This window comes from Coregonus lavaretus (genome assembly GCF_964263955.1).
Source record: "Coregonus lavaretus genome assembly, chromosome: 32".
NCBI classification, from domain to species: domain Eukaryota; kingdom Metazoa; phylum Chordata; class Actinopteri; order Salmoniformes; family Salmonidae; genus Coregonus; species Coregonus lavaretus.
Genome location: NC_140019.1, coordinates 35,726,568 through 35,752,067, shown reverse-complemented (window position 1 = coordinate 35,752,067; position 25,500 = coordinate 35,726,568). Strand labels below are relative to the sequence as shown.

General features: G+C 41.5%; 3 protein-coding genes across 3 annotated transcripts; all 3 read right to left on the bottom strand.

Moving 5' to 3' along the window:
• Window positions 1-2,783: 2,783 nt before the first annotated feature.
• Window positions 2,784-10,077, bottom strand: LOC311107997 (beta-1,4-galactosyltransferase 7-like). The gene is made up of 6 exons (XM_084150629.1): window positions 9,699-10,077; window positions 8,616-8,948; window positions 8,147-8,372; window positions 7,524-7,607; window positions 7,174-7,278; window positions 2,784-4,048 (listed from the first exon to the last, which is right to left on the bottom strand). Exons 1-6 carry the CDS (start codon window positions 9,749-9,751, stop codon window positions 3,893-3,895), a joined length of 957 nt encoding a protein of 318 aa, XP_084006755.1. The 5' UTR covers window positions 9,752-10,077; the 3' UTR covers window positions 2,784-3,892.
• A 453-nt stretch (window positions 10,078-10,530) lies between these two features.
• LOC311107879 (transmembrane emp24 domain-containing protein 9-like) lies at window positions 10,531-17,092 on the bottom strand. Its single transcript, XM_084150462.1, has 5 exons — window positions 16,909-17,092; window positions 15,816-15,916; window positions 15,535-15,660; window positions 15,263-15,409; window positions 10,531-12,579 (listed from the first exon to the last, which is right to left on the bottom strand). The coding sequence occupies exons 1-5, from the start codon at window positions 17,054-17,056 to the stop codon at window positions 12,430-12,432; spliced, it is 672 nt and encodes a 223-aa protein (XP_084006588.1). The 5' UTR covers window positions 17,057-17,092; the 3' UTR covers window positions 10,531-12,429.
• Window positions 17,093-17,405: 313 nt separating this feature from the next.
• LOC311107797 (vesicular integral-membrane protein VIP36-like) lies at window positions 17,406-24,827 on the bottom strand. The gene is made up of 8 exons (XM_084150349.1): window positions 24,543-24,827; window positions 21,322-21,440; window positions 21,030-21,147; window positions 20,761-20,843; window positions 20,117-20,278; window positions 19,673-19,787; window positions 19,199-19,318; window positions 17,406-19,010 (listed from the first exon to the last, which is right to left on the bottom strand). The coding sequence occupies exons 1-8, from the start codon at window positions 24,700-24,702 to the stop codon at window positions 18,850-18,852; spliced, it is 1,038 nt and encodes a 345-aa protein (XP_084006475.1). The 5' UTR covers window positions 24,703-24,827; the 3' UTR covers window positions 17,406-18,849.
• Between the last annotated feature and the right edge of the window lie 673 nt (window positions 24,828-25,500).

Genomic DNA, 25,500 nt, shown 5'->3' with positions numbered 1-25,500 from the left:
GCCACATTAACAACAGAAAAAACAGCAGTTTAGAAGGCTATGCCTACACCCTGGGTTCAGTTTAGAAGGCTAGGCCTATACCCTGGGTTCAGCTTAGAAGGCTAGGCCTATATCCTGGGTTCAGTTTAGAAGGCTAGGCCTATATCCTGGGTTCAGCTTAGAAGGCTAGGCCTATATCCTGGGTTCAGTTTAGAAGGCTAGGCCTATATCCTGGGTTCGGTATGTGGATAAATGCCACCACATAAACTGAAAAGAAACCCAATAAAAAGTCAGTGTGAAAAGGAAGAGAGAGAGGGGGGGGTTAATCACATAAGGAATGTTGTGAAAGAGGAATATAAAATATATTACAAAAATGATATGGCTAAATCTGAATTGACTCATAGCCTAGTTGATAGCTGATTGATGAGCTAAAGCATCCCATGCCAAGCCACACAGTTGTAAAATATAGGCAAGTCTCTCTCTTGTTTGACAAGAATAAGAATTCAAGAATCATCATGAATGTGTGTGATGGCCTCAAGACATTTACTAATATAATACAAATCAAAAATACACCCATGACTCGTCATTGTCCACGGAAATCAACTCATCCTCCTCCTTGCTCAATGTTTCACTGTGCGTGTGTCTCTCCGGTACACAGGCCATGTCACCGTGGGCCTTCATCCACCGCGTTCTCCTGTTCTGGAACCAGACATTGACCTGTGTCTCGTTCAGTCTCAGCGATGAGGCCAGAAGCATCTTCTCCGTCCGGGACATGTACCGCTGCTTACTGAACACCTCTCCTAGTTTAGTCAGCTGATTGTCGGTCTAGATGGTGCGGATTCTCCTGCCGGATCTCCGCACGAAGATTCCCCTAGATAGACTGCCCAGTTGTCCTGCAGAGAGAAAACAAACATTCATTTCCAATATATTCTTAATTATACATTAATCACAATGACACCTATTCCATATTCTATTTGTAATTAATAGAGGAGTCAGATCATCAGTTTTACAAGACAATTCAACGCGAGACCTATAATGTGGGCTAACATCCCTTGGGCCATAACGATAAAAGTCGGAAACATTAACGACATAAATTAACCGTGAAATATTACTGTTATACAGAACTTGATTATAACCACTTAGATGCTGGTAGTAAACTGGGTGACGTGAATTTGTGTCTCCCAGATGCGCCCAAGTCAGCATCGCCGGATGCTGCTGTGCGCCACCGCCTGGTTGCTGGATGTGCATGGCTTGTTGTCCGGCTGCTTCCCGGGAAGGACCCACGGAATGGATAACTTCATTACTGAAGGAGCACGCTTTTTTTGTCCGTGTCCTTGATATAATCGTGTTTGGCAACCATGAGGAGAGGTCCGTTGCTCACTATAAAAAGAAGATGTCCCGTTGAGGGAACTCGCGTTCAGGCTTCCTCTCGTCATGGTGCGCGGTTGAGTATGGCTCAATGTGGCTCCTTCTCCAGGCGGGAGGCGAGGGCTTTATACCCCGCCTCAACAGATAGATCAGAGGGCCTGAGAGGTGTGGTCCCATCGAGTCAGAAACTACTTTGAGGAGATTAGTGTAAACCTGTCCTGATGGCGCCGTATTCAGGTCGAGAGCCGATGGATCAATTATGACCTAACAAAGACTTCAGACAGGGGCTTTGCATGCGGGGCTGAAGTGACAAATCACCACAATCAAAGGTAATAATTATTCAGTAGACAGGCCTAAAGGTTTTCATTGTGATATTCAAATGAATAACGATCTAATTGAAAACGAATTCCATTGGGGTTCGGCAAACGCCCGCCCCCAAAATTAGGCAAAGTTGCCATTGCGTGAGACTCAGTTTGTGTTTATGAAATAAATGTGTTATAGTCTATTCTATAATTATCAGGCTATAAAAGGCACACAACCATGATCGTATATGGCCAGGGTATTACATATGGTAGCTTGCTCCCTATGGTATTTAAATGCAATGACACTTTTCATTGCCATGAAGCAGAAATAAGCCTAACTGCTGCAGTCTTGAGCAGACTTTAAATGCATAACGAGTTATGACTGATTTTATAAACTTACAATGCCATATGCTACATTTCAGAATTTCAGACACAGGCTATTGTAGACATCTTGGTAGATTCAAAATGGTGCTTGTCTATAACCAGTGAGACAATGCAGGGTTGACTGCATTTGTGTGTAGAAGCCCTCATTAATGTCTGTTTACAGGATCAGTAAGATTAAAGTCACACCTGGTATGACAGGCTAGTGGTCGCTTTAAGCACCTGAAATCTAAACCTGATGACCTCACAAGAGGCTACACACCTTCATTTACACTCTCAAGCAAAGTGTCATTTACATTTTAGTCATTTAGCAGACGCTCTTATCCAGAGCGACTTACATGAGCAATTAGGGTTAAGTGCCTTGCTTAAGGGTACATCGACAGATTTTTCACCTAGTCGGCTCGGGGATTAGAACCAGCGACCTTTCGGTTACTGGCACAACGCTCTTACCCACTAAGCTACCTGCCGCCCTGTCATCAGTTAAATAATAATAATAATTATTATTATTATTATATCAGTTAACTAGCCCTATATGCATTTCCTGAGAAGGTTTAAACTGAAACAAGTACTGTAGCATTTTCAATTATAGTTAGGGATGTCAACATAACGAAGCTTAAGTACAATGGTCTTCTGTCAGACAGAACTCAAATGGATCAAATAGATCATGTTAAGTACTGAAAATACAATACAGATGTGTTAATCATATTATGTACAATGAAGACCGTTATAACGAGAATACGAATGCATGTTTTTCCTGGGGTTTTGAATCATAACTTTATATAAATACTGAATATTGTACAAATACATTTTTCGGTACCGTTGACTTGTCTCGTCATTCAAAAAGACATTACAGCAGTATGGTATATGGCCACACTGTTGTAACATATGCTTCAGCATTACCTAAACATACTTTCATAACGTCTAGTCGGTCTCTGAAAACCTTCTAAAGCAAAACTGTAAACCTTTAAAAGCTGATTTACCATCAACAACAAACCCAAAATGGCACTCTGATACTCAACTCACTACCAGTTGATCACATGATGGGTCACAATGGATACCGGATGAGAATACAGCGCTATGGATCATGGAAGTGGCATGCCAATCCAATGTCAGAAAGAAAACCCTTTCATATGTAAACTAACTCTGATGATAATACATTAAACCAGACAGTATAGCAGACTTCAACTGAAGGACAGAGAACGGATTTCTGAAAAGTGCAAATGGTCCATTGGGATCACACTCAGCAGCAGACCACCCTGCATCCCACTGCTGGCTGGCCTTTGAAGCTAAGCAGGGTTGGTCCTGGTCGGTCCCTGGATAAACAGATACAAAGGCCATTGCTTATTATTTCAGTACACCCTTCCTTTCATGTATAGTCAATATTGGCAAAGTGTCTCTCGTTGAAAGCCCCCTGAAGTTAGGCCTGCATGAGATCCAGTCACTCACAGTTCTGAATGCAAGTCAGACAGCTACGCTGCAGTTCAAAAGGATAACATAATATAGCTCGTTTATAAATACATTCCATCTCTCCAATGAGGGAAGGTGTTGCTGGGTTCAAACGTCAAAAGGCCAAAACCTCTCCTCTGGGCCGGCCAGAAGATGGTACCCATGTCTTCTGGTGCGGTTGTTTGTTTCAGCCATGTCCTCCGGATCAGAAACGGTCTCAGCTAGCACAGCAAGCAGGGTGAACACCCCCCTCTGTAGTACCAGGGTCATATTAATTAGGGCACACAAAAACAAGCGTTTCTCATTGGAGAAGTTCAGGTAGTCCCTTCCTGTTTTAGTCTTGTTTTCTTCTGTTTTGGTGGATAATGAACATAACCCAGATGAGAGGCAGCATGGGTCTATCATGGGGGGCCATCTTAGTTCAGCAGACACCAGGGAGTCTTGTCCGTGTCACACTCCAGTTTGGTGTTGAGGACAGTGACAGGGGCTCCACTAATAGTCAGCTCGTGTCTCGACTCCACCTTGTACTGCAAGTTAGTCAACCCGCCCTCAGGGTCAACCTTGAATTGTTCCTTCCAAAAACAAGGAGAGAATAGAATAAATGTCAGTACTGTGATTAGAAATAAAACCAAAATAAATATATCCAGTATTTGTCTATCTCTGAATGCAACATATACAGTGGATTGCGAAAGTATTCACCCCCCCTTGGCATTTTTCCTATTTTGTTGCCTTACAACCTGGAATTAAAATGGATTTTTTGGGGGGGGGTTTGTCTCATTTGATTTACACAACATGCCTACCACTTTAAGTCATACCACAGATTCTCAATTGGATTGAGGTCTGTGCTTTGACTAGGCCATTCCAAGACATTTAAATGTTTCCCCTTAAACCACTCAAGTGTTTATTTAGCAGTATGCTTAGGGTCATTGTCCTGCTGGAAGGTGAACCTCCGTCCCAGTCTCAAATCTCTGGAAGACTTAAACAGGTTTCCCTCAAGAATTTCCCTGTATTTAGCGCCATCCATCATTCCTTCAATTTTGACCAGTTTCCCAGTCCCTGCCAATGAAAAACACCCCCACAGCATGATGCTGCCACCATGATGCTGGTGTTCTCGGGGTGATGAGAGATGTTGGGTTTGTGCCACACATAGCGTTTTCCTTGATGGCCAAAAAGCTAAATTTTAGTCTCATCTGACCAGAGTACATTCTTCCATATGTTTGGGGAGTCTCTCACATGCCTTTTGGCGAACACCAAATGTGTTTGCTTATTTTTTTCTTTAAGCAATGGCTTTGTTCTGGCCACTCTTCCGTAAAGCCCAGCTCTGTGGAGTGTACGGCTTAAAGTGGTCCTATGGACAGATACTCCAATCTCCGCTGTGGAGCTTTGCAGCTCCTCCAGGGTTATCTTTGGTCTCTTTGTTGCCTCTGATTAATGCCCTCCTTGCCTGGTCCGTGAGTTTGTTGTGGTGCCATATTCTTTCAATTTTTTAATAATGGATTTAATGGTGCTCCGTGGGATGTTCAAAGGTTCAGATATGTTTTAATAACCCAACCCGGATCTGTACTTCTCCACAACTTTGTCCCTGACCTGTTTGGAGAGCTCCTTGGTCTTTATGGTGCTGCTTGCTTGGTGGTGCCCCTTGCTTAGTGGTGTTGCAGACTCTGGGGCCTTTCAGAACAGGTGTATACAGTTGAAGTCGGAAGTTTACATACACTTAGGTTGGAGTCATTAAAACTCGTTTTTCAACCACTCCACACATTTCTTGTTAACAAACTATAGTTTTGGCAAGTTGGTTAGGACATCTACTTTGTGCATGACACAAGTAATTTTTCCAACAATTGTTTCCAGACAGATTATTTCACTTATAATTCGCTGTATCACAATTCCAGTGGGTCAGAAGTTTACATACAGTAAGTTGACTATGCCTTTAAACAGCTTGGAAAATTCCAGAAAAATATGTCATGGCTTTAGAAGCTTCTGATAGGCTAATTGACATCATTTGAGTCAATTGGAGGTGTACCTATGGATGTATTTCAAGGCCTACCTTCAAACTCAGTGCCTCTTTGCTTGACATCATGGGAAAATCAAAAGAAATCAGCCAAGACCTCAGAAAAAAAAGTCTGGTTCATCCTTGGGAGCAATTTCCAAACGCCTGAAGGTACCACGTTCATCTGTACAAACAATAGTACGCAATTATAAACACCATGGGACCACGCAGCCGTCATACCGCTCAGGAAGGAGACCCGTTCTGTCTCCTAGAGATGAACGTACTTTGGTGCGAAAAGTGTAAATCGATCCCAGAACAACAGCAAAGGACCTTGTGAAGATGCTGGAGGAAACAGGTACAAAAGTATCTATATCCACAGTAAAACAAGTCCTATATCCACATAACCTGAAAGGCCGCTCAGCAAGGAAGATGCCACTGCTCCAAAACCGCCATAAAAAAGCCAGACTACGGTTTGCAACTGCACATGGGGACAAAGATCTTACTTTTTGGAGAAATGTCCTCTGGTCTGATTAAACAAAAATAGAACTGTTTGGCCATAATGACCATCGTTATGTTTGGAGGAAAAAGGGGAGTGCTTGCAAGCCGAAGAACACCATCCCAACCGTGAAGCACGGGGGTGGCAGCATCATGCTGTGGGGGTGCTTTGCTGCAGGAGGGTCTGGTGCACTTCACAAAATAGATGGCATCATGAGGAAGGAAAATTATGTGGATATATTGAAGCAATATCTCAAGACATCAGTCAGGAAGTTAAAGCTTGGTCGCAAATGGGTCTTCCAAATGGACAATGACCCCAAGCATATTTCCAAAGTTGTGGCAAAATGGCTTAAGCACAACAAAGTCAAGGTATTGGAGTGGCCATCACAAAGCCCTGACTTCAATCCTATAGAACATTTGTGGGCAGAACTGAAAAAGCGTGTGCGAGCAAGGAGGCCTACAAACCTGACTCAGTTACACCAGCTCTGTCAGGAAGAATGGGCCAAAATTCACCCAACTTATTGTGGGAAGCTTGTGGAAGGCCACCCGAAACGTTTGACCCAAGTTAAACAATTTAAAGGCAATGCTACCAAATACTAATTGAGTATTTGTAAACTTCTGACCCACTGGGAATGTGATGAAAGAAATAAAAGCTGAAATAAATCATTCTCTCTACTATTATTCTGACATTTCACATTCTTAAAATAAAGTGGTGATCCTAACTGACCTAAGACAGGGAATTTTGACTACGATTAAATGTCAGGAATTGTGAAAAACTGAGTTTAAATGTATTTGGCTAAGGTGTATGTAAACTTCCGATTTCAACTGTATATACTGAGATCATGTGACAGATCATGTGACACTTAGATTGCACACAGGTGGACTTTATTTAACTTATTATGTGACTTCTGAAGGTAATTGGTTGCACCAGATCTTATTTAGGGGCTTCATAGCAAAGGGGGTGAATACATATGCACGCACCACTTTTCCGTTATTTAATTTTTTGAATTTTTTGAAACAAGTTATTTTTTTCATTTCACTTCACCAATTTGGACTATTTTGTGAATGTCCATTACATGAAATCCAAATAAAAATCAATTTAAATTACAGGTTGTAATGCAACAAAATAGGAAAAACGCCCAAGGGGGATGAATACTTATGCAAGGCACTGTAACAATATAACATGGTAGTAGTTTCCAGTGAATGCATCTCTACCTGTTTCTGTGCAGCCATTCTCTTCTGGTCTCTCTTCCTCCAGGCAGGGTCATGGATGTGGCGAAAGGTTTCATACCCTGTTTTTATCCCCCTGGGTCTGAAGAGCTGGCAAACAGAAAATGAGAGATTGATGATATTATTCATAGTACTTAAGAGACGTGGCGGCAGCTGTTTTGCTGGTCTACATGCAAACGTACTATGAGTTTTTCTACAATGTAGGGAAGATGTGTCAGATACTGAGGGTTATCATTCATTGGCTTGTCATTCTTTTAGAGTAACTTCAGGGATTAACCAAACTTCCTAGAGCTATCTCTGTCGCTTTGTGACACGCAAGGACAGTCCAGGTTTACCTGTAATCCAGCAGTTCTTAGTCTCCTGTAGAATTCATCGTCCTCTCTCCCCCATCCCCAGAACCGGTTGGACATGCCGTTGCACTTCCGGAACACAGAATATGACAGTTAAAACAGCACTTCCGGAACACAGAACATGAGACAGTTAAAACAGCACTTCCGGAACACAGAACATGACAGTTAAAACAGCACTTCAGGAACACAGAACATGACACAGTTAACAGCACACCACCACCACGAACAATCGTGCAATTATTATTATCGATCCTGATGCCTAGTCACTTTACCCTGCCTTCAAGTACATATCTACCTCAAATACCTCGTACCTCTGCACATTGATCTGGTACTGGTACTCCCTGTATATAGCTCCACATTGATCTGTTTCTGGTACTCTCTGTATATAGCTCTATTCTTGTGTATTTTATTTTGATTCCTCTTGTGTTACTATTTTTAAACTCTGCATCATTGGGAAGGGCTCTTAAGCAAGCATTTCACGGTAAAGTCTACACCAGTTGTATATTCGCCGCATGTGACAATTAATTTGATTTGAATATGTGCATGGTTTGAAGTGCTGTCTATTATTATGGATAATGAATGATTAACTTAACAATAGGCTAACCTACCATGTGATAATGCTGTTTGGTGAGCAGCAGGATTCCTCCCACGTATGTCTTGTAGTGGTAGAGGGGGTGCAGGTCTGGCGAGGCCACGTGGAAAGGGCCCTCCTCTGGGAATCCATAGTCCAGCGCTTCATTCAGAGGTAACAAGTCCACATCGTGCATGGCGATGTAATCCGTGTCGTTACCACTCTCCATGTAACCAACGTTAATGAGAGAGGCTCTGTTGAACCTGTGGTGAGATATGGCTGGAACTAATAATTTACTTCCAGTAGGAATCAATATTTCTTTGGTGAGGCGCAAATCAACTAGGCACACATCCAGACTATAGTTCCCCTGTGCCAATCAGAATTCATCAACAACCACTGGACTGAAATAGAACAGAATATGTTGTGGCCTTCGGATTAGACAGTGACAGCGCTTCTGTTGTAGGCCTAATGACTAACAAGGCAACATAACGTCTTCCATCACTTACCGATAGTGATCCATCTGGTTGATTACGAAGATCTTATGCAGTATTTTCTTGTTGTTCAAGAAGGTGTGCATGAAGGGGACAAACACCAGCAGCTCCTCAAACCTCTCCCGGAAAGGTATCAGGAGGGCCAGCTTGTGAGGACCCCAGGAAGGGTTGTCCGCAGCGGATGCCCGTCTCTCCAGCGGACAGGGCTGATGGAGGAGGCGTCCGTCATCCACTACAACCCGGCTCATGTCTCCTGTACAGCTGAGTTGGAGCCATAGGAGGGAGACCAGTACCAGCACCATACACAGACCAAAGAGTTTGTAAACTGTGCATTTCCCAGACCAGAATCTGAAAGTAAAAGTAATAGCAAGTCTCATATTGAGCAATGTAGTGAAGTCAATCAATGTTGTCTTGCACACCTTAACCCACAAATTGATCACGTGCCATGCATGTAAAAGTGAGAGGTTTAGTGGACGTAAGACACATCACAATGCCATTGGAAAACATTAGCTAATAGTTTACATGTTTCAATAACTCAGTTAGGCATTAGTATTGTACACTAAACGCTTGCACAACGAAACCCATACACACTGTATGCAATAGCTACGTCTAGATTATAAAGAATGGCTGATTTAAAATACTATCATGCAATTTTACCAGCAAACGAACTAAAATCAATGCACCAACATTATTTCACACAACAACATTTGAGAACAACACACTTCTATTGTAGTCAACTAATGACTGATTACTCTTTTGGTGTCTCATTTCTGAGGTTGTACAATACTAAGAAATTATGTGAGATATAATTAAACACCTGACTGCAAACCATTTACACCAGCTGCATTCTTAAACGTTTTAGAGAAATAGGCTAGCGTCCCAATGTCATAGCCAGAGATAGAGGCTTTAGTGTATCTACAGTAGTAGTGTATTGTTATAATTCACATAGGCCTCGCTAGTAGATAAAAATGAAACATTCTACTAGTTTGCTAATGTCTTGAAATGCATAAATCTGTTCCCTCCTCTAGACTAATCAATCTAGGATAGGATAATCTCTCATCGTGAACATCAGGGCTACCGACTACCGTTATGTTTTACCGTCTGTCTTCTTTGAAATAGAGGACTGGTTTTCTTCTTGATGAATACATCATTTTAAAAGTTGCAAAGGACAACAGCTTCAAGATTGCACAGAAAAACACAGTATTGCTATTCCTCAGATTTTGACAGTAGTTACTCAAGAAACAGAGAATCTCGTTGTCGTGACTCTACAATAGAACTTCTCCATTCTTCCCGGCTCTCTCCTTTGCAGTCCGATTTTGATGTCCAACTGATATTCTTGTCATATTCTTCCTCGAAATGTCACATTACGCCTTTGGTTACTGAACGTGAAATGCAGTGCCAATGTTCTTATTACATTGGCAAAGCCTTGGCTTGACGCTGGCTAATAACTAGCTAGCTCTCTAGCAGGGGTGTAATCATTAGTCCAAACTGTTGCAAAACGTGTTGCAACTAAAACGAGAATTTCCATTGGACACATTCGGGTAGGTCCCGCCCCGTTTCCTTCCGTTTAAGAAACGTTTTGAAACAGAATCGGCGTAATGAAGACGCCCGGGTGGACACGTAGCAACATATAGGAGCAAGGGAAATGTTGTTCATACCCGCCTTGTCCTACCGCACACGAGACCCGTGGATTTCGTGAAACAAAAAAAGTATAGCAACATAAACTATACATTGACATAATTCGTTAGTTCTCTAAAGATCTTCTACTCAAGAAAATATCACCTACGACATTTCCGGGAGAAACACATTATCAAGACTAAACGTTCCTATGCAGTTGGGGAACTATAGAAGGCATTCCATATGGATGGACCCAAGTCTGATCTATTTTTGTTTGGCAAAGTGTCGTTGGAAAATAGTAATTCAAGCTGGCTAGCCAAAGGTCATAAAACTTTATTTTTTAGTGCGATTTAGACAAGTTTTCACATTTACAGAATCTAAAATTAAAATCCCCCCACCCAAAACAAACCATCACCAACTAATTAAAATATCATACTCAATCTAACCATTAACAAATGAAAAAACTAACCAATGACGAACTAACTCATTAAAGAATAGTTTTGGGAACATTAAGGAGAAACAGATTATCTGAACAAAAATATATTTTTGCAAAAATGATACAGTATAGTTCAAATTGTTTTATGATTGACAAGAAGCAAGGACTGCTTTCTGGCTAAGTACTTTTCAAGTGTACAATGGATGTTTACCCACGAACCAACTCCTTGTACATGATGAGAACTGGAGCAAACTGTAAACCTGGACAGCAGTTATTTATTGAATTAAATCAGTGTCTTCATAACTCTACCTGAGTATTTGCAGAAAGGAAATGGATAAAACAGAAGCCAAAAACACCACCTCTCCAGGTTCACTTAGATATGCAGTATAGATGAAAAAACAAGCAAATCTCTTTCAAAATCAATATTCACTTGACCACCATCAAGCCAATGGATTGTGATAAGGGAACATCTTTGGCACTGTATTCAGCAAGTTAGGGAGAAACTGTGTGAACTGCTTTCTTACTTCAGCAAATGCATAGCTAGTATTTCACACAACTTTTGTTTTCCATAAAACGACCATATTAAAAACATCAGACACTCTAGCGCCACCCTTTAACCAAAATGTCATGTTTCTTGTCTCACTTACCAGCTTTATAAATTGACCATTAAATAAAAACACAGACAGAGCCCGTATTCAGAAAGCGTCTCAGAGTAGAAGTGCTGAGCTAGGATCCGTTTAGCCTTTTAAAATCAAAATTAATAACAAGTGGTAACAGATACTAGATTAGCAGGCCTACTCCGAGGTGCTTTGGGAATACAGATACTGGTTAACAAGACAGGAGAAGGTTCCCAATTTTCAAGATCTTCATTTAAAATTCTGCATATTCTGGATGTCTTTCTGTTTCTAAACACACAGACCACGACGACACAAAATACATCAGGGGTTGAAACGTACATTAATTTGAAGCAAAAAAAAAAAAAAAACGTAAAGACCAGTACGCACACATGACCAAAAATAAGTTTCATAAATCAAGTCACCATTTCTGTTGTATGGCTCTAAACCAAAATAGGTGATCTCTCTCGGGCAGTAACAAAACCCCATCACAATGCAAGTACGGTGAAAACATTGTCTCTAATCAGTTTGAGAGAAGAGATGCCACCTGGAAAATGACTGACAGTCACAACAGTGCTACATATTGTGGGTTGTCAAAGGGGGTGGGGTATGATGTGAAAAAAATACAGGTGGTTTTAACCTTCGAAGAACAATGTTTGATATCATCAGTCCAATGTTTGATATCATCAATAGTATAAAATAAAAAAATTCCCAGCCAAAAGTAAAACATATAGCATACTGTAGAGGATCATAAATAAAACTAATTGCAGACTTATATCTTACAGAAACAGGGATGGAGAATATCAAAGTCACAAAAGGGTCTTAAAAATCCAAAAGCAGTGCCCTCTCAAAATAAAAATAATTGGGTGGTTTTCACTGATAGGATGGTAACCTCACCAGTCTGCACACATACCTCTGGGAGCAAACACGCATTCTGACTGACGTTTGAGTACTGCATTCAGACCAGGGTTGGGATCAATTCACTTATCAATTTAGGAAGTGAATTCAAACTGAATTGATGAATGAAAAAAGCATCATAGAAAACAATGGGGGAATTTTCAATTCAATAATAGAGTTAAAGTTCACTTCCTGAATTGACTGACTTGAAACCGAAATGATCCCCAACCCGGACTCAGATAAACAACAAAATGAGAGTGCAGGTCTACACTAATTTCTTGGCCTCAAAGAAACTCTTGAGGTGTCTCATCTGCCAGAAGCCAATGGCCACCAGGATCAATGTCTGAACGATGGACCACCACAGAACCCTCTGGTTGGTGCTCTCACTGGTCTGCCTGAAGCGCTCCTCACGGTACTGAAAGAGACAGAGCAAAGCTTTTATAAAATACAAATAGTAGCACACAAGCCAAGGCCATTCATTTCTGAATTCCAACTTGACCCCTACTCACTAGTAGATCTGACAGGATTGGATAGGTGGAAGAAATATATGACGATATTTCCACCCAGCCATTCAGAAGACTATATTAAGCTGTTACTCGAATGCTTATATCTATCCAATCCCCTCAGATCTACAGGAGTGGCTAGAGTGTGGGAACTAGAGGTCGATTTGGAATTCAGCAAATGTCTTAAATCAAACTTTGCCTTGAACAGACTTTGATATTTTAAGGAGAAAACATTGCACCAAATGGAAGTCTTGTTCGTCTAGCGTTCATTCCGCTCTGTGTGTTTAAGGGACCACCCCACCCGCCAGTAGACGTCTGACTGACATTATTTTAGCCTTTTTCTACATGTAGAATCGGTTTGAAAATTACAGCCGGCACTCTGTTCAGAGGTGCCAAGTACTCATGGCCAGCAAACACTACCGGTGTGTCCAGGGCTTTACTCAGGAGCCATGGAACATTTTCTTCTGCAACGTGACCCAAATGAACTACCTTCCAGTGCATGCATTATAACATTGGCTGAAATAGTACTCACACACACAACTACTTCATGTTTCTAAATTATTTATTTATTTCAGACGAAGGGTACTGCTATGGGATCCCCTATGGCTAACTATGCTAATTTGTATTTGGGTTACATGGAGAAAGTCAATTTTCAATCCTCTCAAAAATGTTTTCTTGCCTAACATTATTATTTGGAAACGGTACATTGATGATATTTTTGTTCTATGGAGGGGTGATTCAAAACAGCTCCAGGCATTCAATGCTTTTCTTAACTCGTGTTCTGAGCACCTGAGATTTACTATACAATCTGACACACATCAAATCAGTTTCCTTGATCTTCTGATTTTGTGTGAGGATAATGTTCTATACACTGATCTTCACAGGAAACCTACTGATCGTAACAGTTTATTGAGGGCTGATAGTTGTCACCCACTTCCCTTGAAAAACAGTTTGCCCTACATCCAATTCTATCAAATCAAAAGAATTTGCAAAAAACAAATCAGATTGACAGAAATATGGCTGAGACGCAAAGAAAATTCATGGAGAGGGGGTACAGAAATGGTCAGATTAATACTGCCATTGAGAAAATTCAAAACAAATCGAGACCTGATCTCTTTCAAGGACAGTCTCACAAAAATAAGCATTCTTGCGTTCTAATGACACGCTATTCTAAGTGCTCTGAACAAATTAAGGGAATAGCTCAAACATTGGCACATTCTAAGATCCGATGACAGTATTGGTAACGTTTTCTCGGACCCTCCCTTGGTTGTATTCTCGCGGGCAGAAATCTCAGAGATCAATTGGTAAACTCGGATTTACCACCCCTAAATATCTATTTGCGCCTCTACCGTATGGAAACTACAAGTGTAATGGCGGCGCTCAATGCAATGGCACTTACAAATGTAGATCCTTCCAACACCCCCAAACAGGGAAACAGATCCCAATCAAAGGTGTTATTACGTGCTCCACTAAGGCAGTTATTTATCTTATAACCTGTCCTTGTGGTAAAAATTGTGTGTGTAAAACAAAGCGCAAATTAAAAAGTACGAATCTTGGAGCATCGTAGCACCATTAGTTGCAAAAACTTGACATACCCAGTCGCTGCCCACTTTTTGGAAGCGAACCGCTCGATTTCGTCCCTACGTTATATCGGCATCGAACATGTCACTCTCCCTAGGAGAGGGGGTGACCTCGACAACTTATTGTTAAAACGAGAGGCTGCCTGGATCTTTCATTTAAAAGACACTTGCTCCCTTCGGTCTCAACGTAGACTTTGATTTGAAGCCATTCTTGGGATTATAGTGATTTTGCTATTCATTGTAAATATTTGTGGGCCTATGTAGCCAAGTTGTATCTATGACCGTATGCTATCTATTCATGTTTTTTATAGGTTCTGTTTATCTGTGAATTAACCAATGATAATCAGGCCACACCCGGCCATGATTACAGACACCTGTGTGTGTCCTTTGACACTATATAAACTAGTGACCCGCAGTGTTTGTCATTATACCCTGATGAAGACAGCTTGTCTGTGGAAACGTTGGTTATTAGGTTATTAAATTATTGCATCTGAGCTCCTAGAGTGTGCAGCTCTCCTTTTCTTTTTCAAGTGTCCAGGGCTTTACTCAGCAGGACAGTTGACCGGTGTGTCCAGGGCTTTACTCAGCAGGACAGCTGACCAGTGTGTCCAGGGCTTTACTCAGCAGGACAGCTGACCGGTGTGTCCAGGGCTTTACTCAGCAGGACAGTTGACCGGTGTGTCCAGGGCTTTACTCAGCAGGACAGCTGACCGGTGTGTCCAGGGCTTTACTCAGCAGGACAGCTGACCGGTGTGTCCAGGGCTTTACTCAGCAGGACAGTTGACCGGTGTGTCCAGGGCTTTACTCAGCAGGACAGCTGACCGGTGTGTCCAGGGCTTTACTCAGCAGGACAGTTGACCGGTGTGTCCAGGGCTTTACTCAGCAGGACAGTTGACCGGTGTGTCCAGGGCTTTACTCAGCAGGACAGCTGACCGGTGTGTCCAGGGCTTTACTCAGCAGGACAGCTGACCGGTGTGTCCAGGGCTTTACTCAGCAGGACAGCTGATGTACTCACCCTTTGATAGTTCTGCTCCTTCTGGATCTGGTCCACCTGCTCCACCAGCTGTCTCACTCTCAGCTGCAGCTCTGTCAGCTTGTCTTTGGCTGCAATCTCTGCATAGTTATTGGTGTGCTCTCCCACTTGGATGTCCAGGTGAACTCTCTGAGAAAACAAAGGGTGGTTCACAACAATTGAGAGGAGCATCAACATCGGTATTTTCAAAACAATTCTTATTGCCCCACATTGAGTGCAATAGCCTTTTCCTTCTTCCCCACTAATGCACTTACAAGCATTCCTCCAGCGAAGAGGGCAAACTTGGAGGAGTTGGAGTGAAGGCAGATCTGATGTTCTCCTGGGGTGTGAGAGGTGAAGGTGAATCTTCCCTCCGAGCCGTACTGACGAGACAGGATCACCTAGAGTCCAGACAGGAAACACAGAGGAAGCAACACTTTTTCAGTATAATTACTATTCAATTCAATACAGCTTTGGTCATAATTCTTCTCACAGGCTTCTCTCAAAGAATATCATATGAAGTGAATGATACTGGTTGCAGAGTATAACATCCTACCTTCTCATCAGGGTCTTTAACCTCAACAAACATCCCCAGACCCTGTGTGGCAGGAAGGTACTCTTCTTTCTGTTTGTCGTACAATTGTGTACGATAGTTTCCTAAAAAAAAAAAATGCAAATGTTTACACATGCCAGCCAATGACTGCTTTTACTGGTCCTATTCTTACAAGTGCCTAGTTAGGGGGGTAAACTGTTAGGGCCAAGGGTTGTTTCTGGGCAGGGCCTACAGTATGTTAACAGGAAGTGGATATGGACATGGATGGTACGACAGTAAAATATGATGTTACACTAGATATGGTTTATATGTATTCAAGTATCCAAAGCAAGTGTGACATATTGAAAATATCATTTTACATTTACATTTTAGTCATTTAGCAGACGCTCTTATCCAGAGCGACTTACAGGAGCAATTAGGGTTAAGTGCCTTGCTCAAGGGCACATTTACGTCATTTAGCAGACGCTCTAATCCAGAGCGACTCACAAATTGGTGCATTCACCCTATAGCCAGTGGGATAACCACTTTACAATTTTTTGGGGGGGTAGAAGGATTACTTTATCCTATCCCAGGTATTCCTTAAAGAGGTGGGGTTTCAAATGTCTCCGGAAGGTGGTGAGTGACTCCGCTGTCCTGGCGTCGAAAATATGATAGTTGTAGCTAGCTGAGGACATCAATATGACAAGTGTCTGTTGTTTTGTGTTGTTAGGTATTACTGCACTGTTGAGATAGAAACATTAGCATTTCGCACCTGCGATACCATCTGAAAATATGTGTATGCGACCAAAACAATTGGATTTGATTTGTATAACTAACGTTAGCTAACTGGTTAGTTAGCCTGCTCATGAAGTTGTGTAACTACCTAGCCAAGTCTGTCAACAGAAAAGGGCTTTACTCAGTCAAGTCTGTCAACTGAAAAGTAAGTTTACATCCCCCTGTACAGACGCATTTAATGTTGGCTGGCTAGATAACTAGATTGCTGGCTAACTGTTAGCTAACTCGAACTCGGAAGGTAGTTTGACGAGCTAGCTGTTAACGTTAGCTGACTTCCCAAGGCTAAATAGCATAGCAATCCCAATGGATACAAGATACTGACCGATGATCATCGTTTCATCCGGAATTTCCTCTATAAAGCATTTCTTCTCAGTCTCCCCGATGTGAAAGTACAGCGAGGAGACGACGGTGTAATAAACATTCAAAAGTAAAAGTGACAACACACAAGAACGCATTTTGACTGCCACCATCTTCCAGGCGGTGATAAACGAAGGATGTTGTGATCTGAGTCTGCGCAGATACCAATGCCACGTAACCTATTGCTTGCCATCGTCCAATCAACACTCGAGTTAGACTTGTGGTTATTGTAGTTAAGTAATGTTCTTCCGGTTCCATGATCATGCGCGTTTTTTTTTCTCCAACCAAACACTAACAAAACGAATGAAAGTAATTAACTGATCATGGTCTTTAATTTAGACAATTAATTTAATCAGTAGTAGAGCTTTGCTGGAAGAAGTCCAGGGCAAACGTGTGTACTGTCTGTCACACAAACACCAAATGATATGTAAGCATTAGGACTACACATTAGAAGACACGGAGTTTACTCATTTGGAGAGACCAGTTTTATTGAGTCTTACAGGATAACTCAACAATGGCCATGTTCAGTTTGAATCATTAAAATCACAGTAAAGGTTATATTTCCACTCAAATAATATGTATAAGCAGCCACCTCGAAGGAAATAAACACTTTATGCAGAATCATTAAAGAATCATTAAATGACGTAAAATTAAAAACACAATTCCCACGGATTTAATGCAAGATGAGAAAGGTAGTGGAATCTCACTGTAGAGATTTGTAAAGTCTCCATTAGGCCTTACCAAATGAAAATGTGCCTGAAATCCTTCCCAACAGCCACTGTGTCAGTCCACATGGTATAATAAAGTCAAAACGTAACTGTAGTTGGTATAATCGACCGTTGCATTATTAGTAGCCAAATTATTCTTACATTTTTAGTCATTTAGCAGACGCTCTTATCCAGAGCGACTTACAGTTTTTTTTTTTTTATACTGGCCCCCCGTGGGAATCGAACCCACAACCCATGCTCTATCAACTGAGCTACATCCCTGCCGGCCATTCCCTCCCCTACCCTGGACGACGCTGGGCCAATTGTGCGCCGCCCATGAGTCTCCCGGTCGCGGCCGGCTGCGACAGAGCCTGGATTCGAACCAGGATCTCTAGTGGCACAGTTAGCAAATTCTTCATATATTCTGTCTGACATGGTCGTGGTAGTTGTTCTCCCAAAATATTGTCAAAGTCAGCAAAGAAAACTTCACACAGAGAGAAAATCTGGCAAAGGACAGATAAGGAACCCGTAGCATATCAGCATCAGAAATGCAGCAATCATATTGAACCCAAAGTCAAGAGCAGTTAGTTTAATTTTTTTTTAAACTAAATCAAATCCTATACATATGTGAATTAGCTCAATCACTCAGAACCCAATGGTATAAAAAGATGAGGTGAAAATAAATCATCTTTATACAACTTATACAGAAAATGTTGTGAAAATGATTTCCTTTGAAAGTTATTTAACAAATCAGTGTTTTACAGATCGATCCAAAACAACAATTATCCCCTGTACTAGGAAAGCAAAAAGAACAGGGGAAAGGTTGAATAAAAACAAACTGCCTCCATTAAAAGGTCACTCATATACGTGGTAGTAACCACAAGTCATGGCCCCCCGTGTAGCTCAGTTGGTAGAGCATGGCGCTTGCAATGCCAGGGTTGTGGGTTCAATTCCCACGGGAGGCCAGTATGAAAAATGTATGCACTCACTAACTAAGTCGCTCTGGATAAAATGACTAAAATGTTATTTCACAAACATTGGACGATACCATAAGTGACTGTCATCATCGCAGTGCCTCAGCAGATAAACATTTTTACAATCTTTAGAAAATTCACTTTGGATGTGTTGCTGAATCTGTATTCTTCGCAAACAGTTCATTTTACGAATACCTCGCACATATAGAAATATGTTTTTCCCTCTCAGTAAAACCTCCTGTTTCTTTCCTGGCGCTTCTGAAAGACTACAGCCCCTACAACACCACAAACTACAATTCCCAGTAGAGCACATAGCAGAAGCAGGAAGACCTTCCAGCCAGTAAGAGGTGTGCTTCGGAAGTTACCAGTATGATCATCAATGTTGTCTGTGAAAGAGAAAATGAAAGAAGAATGATCATGGTTAACTCTTACTCTAACAAGCCTACTCACCTACTGTGCCTGATCTACAGTAAGATGACATACCGGACTGTAGTCAAATAGAATACAATCTTTATTGTCTATTTGGTTAGAACAGAAATGGGTTTTCTTTATCAAATAAAATCAATCGACCAACCTTTGGGGGACTTCAGCAGGCTGACGCTCGGCTCAATCTTGGTCCAGTCCAGACTGTCCTCATCAGGTGTGTGATCTACCATCAGCTGGTACATCTTCATAGAGATTATGTCATGGTTATCTGTAACATGGGAGTTGTTTTAGCGTCAATCACCATAGACTTCAGATGTACAATGGACAAAGCCAGACTGTGAAACGACAAACAAGTTATTGGTTCACAGCAAGATTTTTTAAATAATAATTCAATCAAGGTCAGTCATTATCTTTCTCAGTGTGCAGTTTTTACATTTGTGTTCGAGACCTAAAAAAAAAAAAAAAGTTGATCTACATCTTGAAAGATTCAGTCTCCGTTTAATCCACCCTGACCCAACCTACCAGATATCCCCTGTAGCAAGAATCAGTCTCTCCAACCTGACCCAACCTACCAGAGATCCCCTGTAGCAATAATCAGTCTCTCCAACCTGACCCAACCTACCAGAGAGATCCCCTGTAGCAGCAGAAGCCCCAAAGTAGTACCCTGTGGGGAGGTGGACACCCCAGATGTCAATGCACTCTTTCCATTCATTCTTATCATCAATGTCAATCATCACCTGTAGAGATCAGAATGGTACAATTCAGCAATTGCCATTGTTTGAATAGAAATGTATCATCTAAGTTGAATGCACCAATTTGTAAGTCGCTCTGGATAAGAGCATCTGCTAAATGACAAAAATGTAAATTACATAACATGTACCCTATAACATAGGGGAAAAAATCATATATTTCATAACACAAGAGGCCAGTTTCCCAGACTGCAGTTTCCCAGCATCTCCTTTAAGCCTTTTAATCCAGGACTAGGGTTAGCGTCATCTGTGTTTAGGAAACCAGTCCAAGATGTCTGGACTGGAGTCATTTATATCATTTAAAAAGGGATTCCTACCGTGAGCCTGCTCTTGGAGTAGCGAATGGCCAGGTAGGTGTCATGGTCTTTGTTCCTGATCTCAGAAGAGCAGCCTCCCAGTTCAGAGTTACGTCCATCCTTCCCATGGTCATAGGGCAGAGAACCATTATTCACCATGGCAGAGATGTAGGGGAAGGACCGCTAGTGGGGAACACAAGGGATGTAAGGACAGAAAAACAGGAAAATATTCTATATAAAACATTGTAAATCAATTATTTGATCCCAGTCCTGACTCAGTTACCAATCAATCCATCTTACTCTGTGATGCAAAAATACTTGTACATGTAATTCAAAATGTGTACTAAACCAAATGCAGCATATTAAAGGTGCTGTTCATGGTGTAACAAAAAATGACCTTATCAGAAAGCAACTCAAAAGCTTCATATGACAAAATAACAAAGAAACTCAAAAGAAAATACATCACATTAAAATCCTTCCATCACATTGAAATTAAACGCAGGAGAATAATGATAAATGTAGCTGCATCAACTCACGTCAGCCGCCTCATCGTTATGGTACGTGTCTATAAAAAGGGCGAGGCCGTGGAACTTAGCATTGCTGCCAAACACAGACCCTGCAAGGGAAGAATCACGTCAAGTCAACCAGCCAGACGCTGCACTTACATCCATCCCATGGAGATCATTGCGGAAGGTATCCACAAATAAAGCCAGGCCAACAAAATGATCTTGGTTTCCAAAGACTGGGCCTGAATGGAAGGCAAAGAGGCGAGATATGATGAGCACATGACTGAGACCTGAAGTGCTTACGGGAAATACAACCCAGTGCTACCACATCACATAGACTAGTCTATTAATTGGATTGCCAAAGCTTTGTACTGGAATGAGGAAGTGATTGATGACAAAGATGTTATTTTGGCAAGATGATGCATTACCTGGATTAAGTCTCTCCTTTGTGTACCAGATGGCGATGCCATCTCCATGGAAATGTTTATTCCCCGACCCGTGGATCTTGTACTGCACGTGCATCTCCCAGTCTTTCAGATAAACAGGCTGCACAGAGAAAGCAAAATGACATTGGATCATCAATTCAACCATGAATTGGACATATTCAGTTTAAAATGTAGATATTCTCCAATCAAGCTATAACGGATTTGGGAGTGGACTGTATTGTCTGTCTGTAATGCCTAACAGAATACATTTCATAGAAGCTAGTTCCTTACTCACCACCGTGTTCCAAATAGATCCCTGTTTACTTCTCTCATCAGGCGTCAGGCGCACATACGAGCTGGTGACTAGCGTGCTCCCCCAGAAGTCCCACTGACTGGATGGGCTGCTTCCAACACCTGTTTAAACATTTTGGTGAAGAGTCAAGCAGGATTTCAGGGACACATGGGAGAAGAATGTGAAGAATTCCGTTGTGCATCAATCGCTCATTGCCACCCCTAGCCCAGCTCTCGAGAACCCAAGGGGGCCCAAGGTTGCTTCCAGCCGGTCCCAGTCTTGGGTTCTCAGCTGATGGTTTGGAGGACAGCTGGCTCCATGTGAGCTACGATCCCAACGCTCTGTTTTAATGTTTAGAAACATTATTAATCCTCGCTAGCAATATGGTTTTGGAAAACTTTGGAACTTAACTTTCATTTACATTTTAGTCATTTAGCAGACGCTCTTATCCAGAGCGACTTACAGGAGCAATTAGGGTTAAGTGCCTTGCTTAGGGGCACATCAACAGATTTTTCACCTAGTCAGCTCGGGGATTAGAACCAGCGATCTTTCGGTTACTGGCACAACGCTCTTACCCACTAAGCTAACTTTCATATAAATGAGATAGAATCTTTCAAATACAAAATATATAGGACCTTATATGATATCTCATAGGTAGACTGGCTCTGGAAGCAAAGAACAGACAAAAACTCCATTAAACATTAAATCGATTCTCAATTGCGGTATGGTTCAAGAAACATCAATCCCTCTACTTCCATATCATATCAAAATTATTTCACAAATGCTAAATATACACTTACTGTACAATGTTTTAACCGGCTTTATCACAGTTGCAGACAACAGTCTTTTTCAGTGACAACACGTTTCTGATGGCCTTCTTCCATTACACACAGGAGCATGCTAGATAGCTAATTAGCACAGGTGGTCCCTCTGTCTTCTGTCTGTCTTCCACAAACACACGCTGTAACATGGAGATATGGCCGTGTGGGAACACTAGCCCTATAAAAAGGTGTGTATCAATTTAACCTTTGGTTTTTTGAAAATTATTTATTGCTGATATGAAAGACAAGGTCCTTAAGACAAACCCCACCCCACCCCACCCCACCCCACACACACACACACACACACACACACACACACACACACAGAAGACGCCTTGACTTGTGTGTAATGTAATGGAACAGAGTCATGATCAAGGGCTAGGGGTCGTCACTTTTTACCACAGCCACAAAGTCAGAAGGCCCACCTTCCCGAGCAATCAGATGAGGGAGTGTGATGACGCGTATGCCGGCTCAGAAGGCCTGCCTACCCGAGCAATCAGATGAGGGAGTGAGATGACGTGTATTCCGTTTGCGGTAAACGCCTCACTTTCGAAATGTCATATCTATAGTTCAAGTTTGAGGACCAAATAACTAAATACATTCAGGAACAAGAATTGTCAACGTCACTAACATTAATAACATTGACAAAGGACACAAGTTTTGGGCTAAAGAGTAACTTGTCTTTTCTTTTTTAGATAACTAGTTGCTAACTTTTGCTACTCCCATCTAAAATGAGCTAGCTAGCCAGCATAAGCGATTCGATTCCAAGTACAGAGGATATATTCTATTTGACAGAGCAACGTTGTTAGTTTCCCTACATGCCTTTCATCCTAATACATTTACGTCATTTAGCAGACGCTCTTATCCAGAGCGACTTACAAATTGGTGCATTCACCTTATGATAGCCAGTGGGACAACAACTTTACAATTTATATATATATATATATATATATATATATATATATATATATATATATATATATATATATATATATATACATATACATATATACAGTGGGGAGAACAAGTATTTGATACACTGCCAATTTTGCAGGTTTTCCTACTTACAAAGCATGTAGAGGTCTGTAATTTTTATCATAGGTACACTTCAACTGTGAGCGACGGAATCCAAAACAAAAATCCAGAAAATCACATTGTATGATTTTTAAGTAATTAAAAATCTACATGCTTTGTAAGTAGGAATGTTTTTTTATTATTTATTTTTTAAATAAATATATATATATATATATATATATATATATATATATATATATATATATATATATATATATATATTTGTATATATTTTTTTATTATTAATTATTCTTTATTTTTATTATTGTTTTTTGTGGGGGTGGGGTATGGGGGGGGGGGGGGGTAGAATAATTACTTTTATACTATCCCAGGTATTCCTTAAAGAGGTGGGGTTTCAAGTGTCTCCAGAAGGTGGTCAGTGACTCCACTGTCCTGGCGTCGTGAGGGAGCTTGTTCCACCATTGGGGTGCCAGAGCAGCGAACAGTTTTGACTGGGCTGAGCGGGAACTGTGCTTCCGCAGAGGTAGGGGGAACAGCAGGCCAGAGGTGAAAGAACGCAATGCCCTCGTTTGGGTGTAGGGACTGATCAGAGCCTGAAGGTAAGGAGGTGCCATTCCCCTCACAGCTCACAGCCAATAGGCTCTCGCTTGGCTCTGCCCACCTCCTTGCTTGTTATGCCCACTATGATTCAATTGCTCCCGTTGGAAACGACAGGCTGTGGTCCATCTTCGGTTAGTTATACAAAAATCTTTGGCGACCCCGTGTGCACACTGTATCGCCTCCCGTGTTCCAGAGTAACTAGCACGGTTCTCTCGGGTACACAACAGGCGGGGGCGACACCGTGTGCAAGGTTGATAGTTAGGCTGTTCATGAAGAAACCAATGGGATGCTCCAGGAACGCCCCGAAATGCGGGCTGCAGTCGCCCACTATTGGGCTAGTTGGCAAACTAGCTACTTAATTAGTATACTAGCTAGCTAATTAGTATGACTGGCTCCTAGCAGCTAACGTTACTGACAAGATACAAGTTATCATTATCACAGAAATCATTGTGGATGCGGCGGAGCGGTTCCTGGGGCTGAAAGATCTCAGCGAAGGAGTTGTATGGGATATTGTCACAAGCCGTACCACCCTCTCAGGCCCAAGAAGGGAGATTTGGAAGAATTAAGAAGTGGGAGTTGTTTTGTCAATGTACTATTTTTATTTGGGTGGATTAAGTTAGTTTCCCTATTACATATGGATTTTATTTTTACCTTGTTTTGCTTTCAACCCGTTCAGTTGGTGGCGGCAATATACCTTTTTGGGTTGTAGCCTGCCATAAAACCCACAGAAGAAGAAGAATCATTATCACAAGCTGTTAACGTACTTACCCTGATACGGTTTCATGAGCGAATGCTCCCGCTTCAAGTGCTCTACGTTGCCGTCAGTTATATCGCATTGCACTAGAGTAAAGTGAAGTAATAGGAAAAGCAGTGGTCTGCTGATAAATGTACCAAAACCTCTCATTTTGCTGCCTCGGAAAGACACCATGGATCCTGGATAACCATCTTCCTGATCCGGGTAGGACAAAGCAACTCCCACTAAAATAGTTCCTATGTTACTTTTCAGTTCAGGAACTTTGACCGTGTCTTATTTTTGTTGCTGTTGAAATAAGCGTCTATATGAAAATAATATTTTAATTGTTACCTTTCAAAGTTCAAACAGTATTTTGTTTGATTATCGCTTTCAACTTCACATGTACGGAATGTTTTCATAGTTGGTAAAAAGTACTATAGCCAATCATAGATGAGCACATAGTTAAAGTCAACAGAAACGACCAATTAGGGGCTTGGTTATAGTTGAAACGTTCGAAGTATGCACATTTTCACAACTTTGCAAATGGCAGTACTGACGTTTCTCTCTTTCTCCACTAGATGGTGCCACTGCATCAGTTTGTTTATTTGAAGAGTTCGTAACTTCCTGCTGTGACGGCCCACCACAAGGTCGCAAATAAAAACAATGAAAAATAAAAGCTGAAATACTTAATTCACAACAAACATAAGAAGAAAAAAAAGAATGAGACAAACTGAACTGACTGTTTTATCTTTATTGCACGTGAATTCAAATGTGCAGCTAGATTCTCTCTCTGTGCTTTGGCTCCAACAATTGGTACCTCGGTCTTGTCTTGATTTAACTGGAGGAAGTTGTGAGCCATCCAAGTATTTAAATCCCTAACACAGTCTAATAATTTATCCGTGGAGCTAAAATCCTCTGGTGACACGGAAATGTAAAGTTATGTATGGTCTGCATAGCAGTGAAAATCAATTCTGTGCTTTCTGATAATGCTGC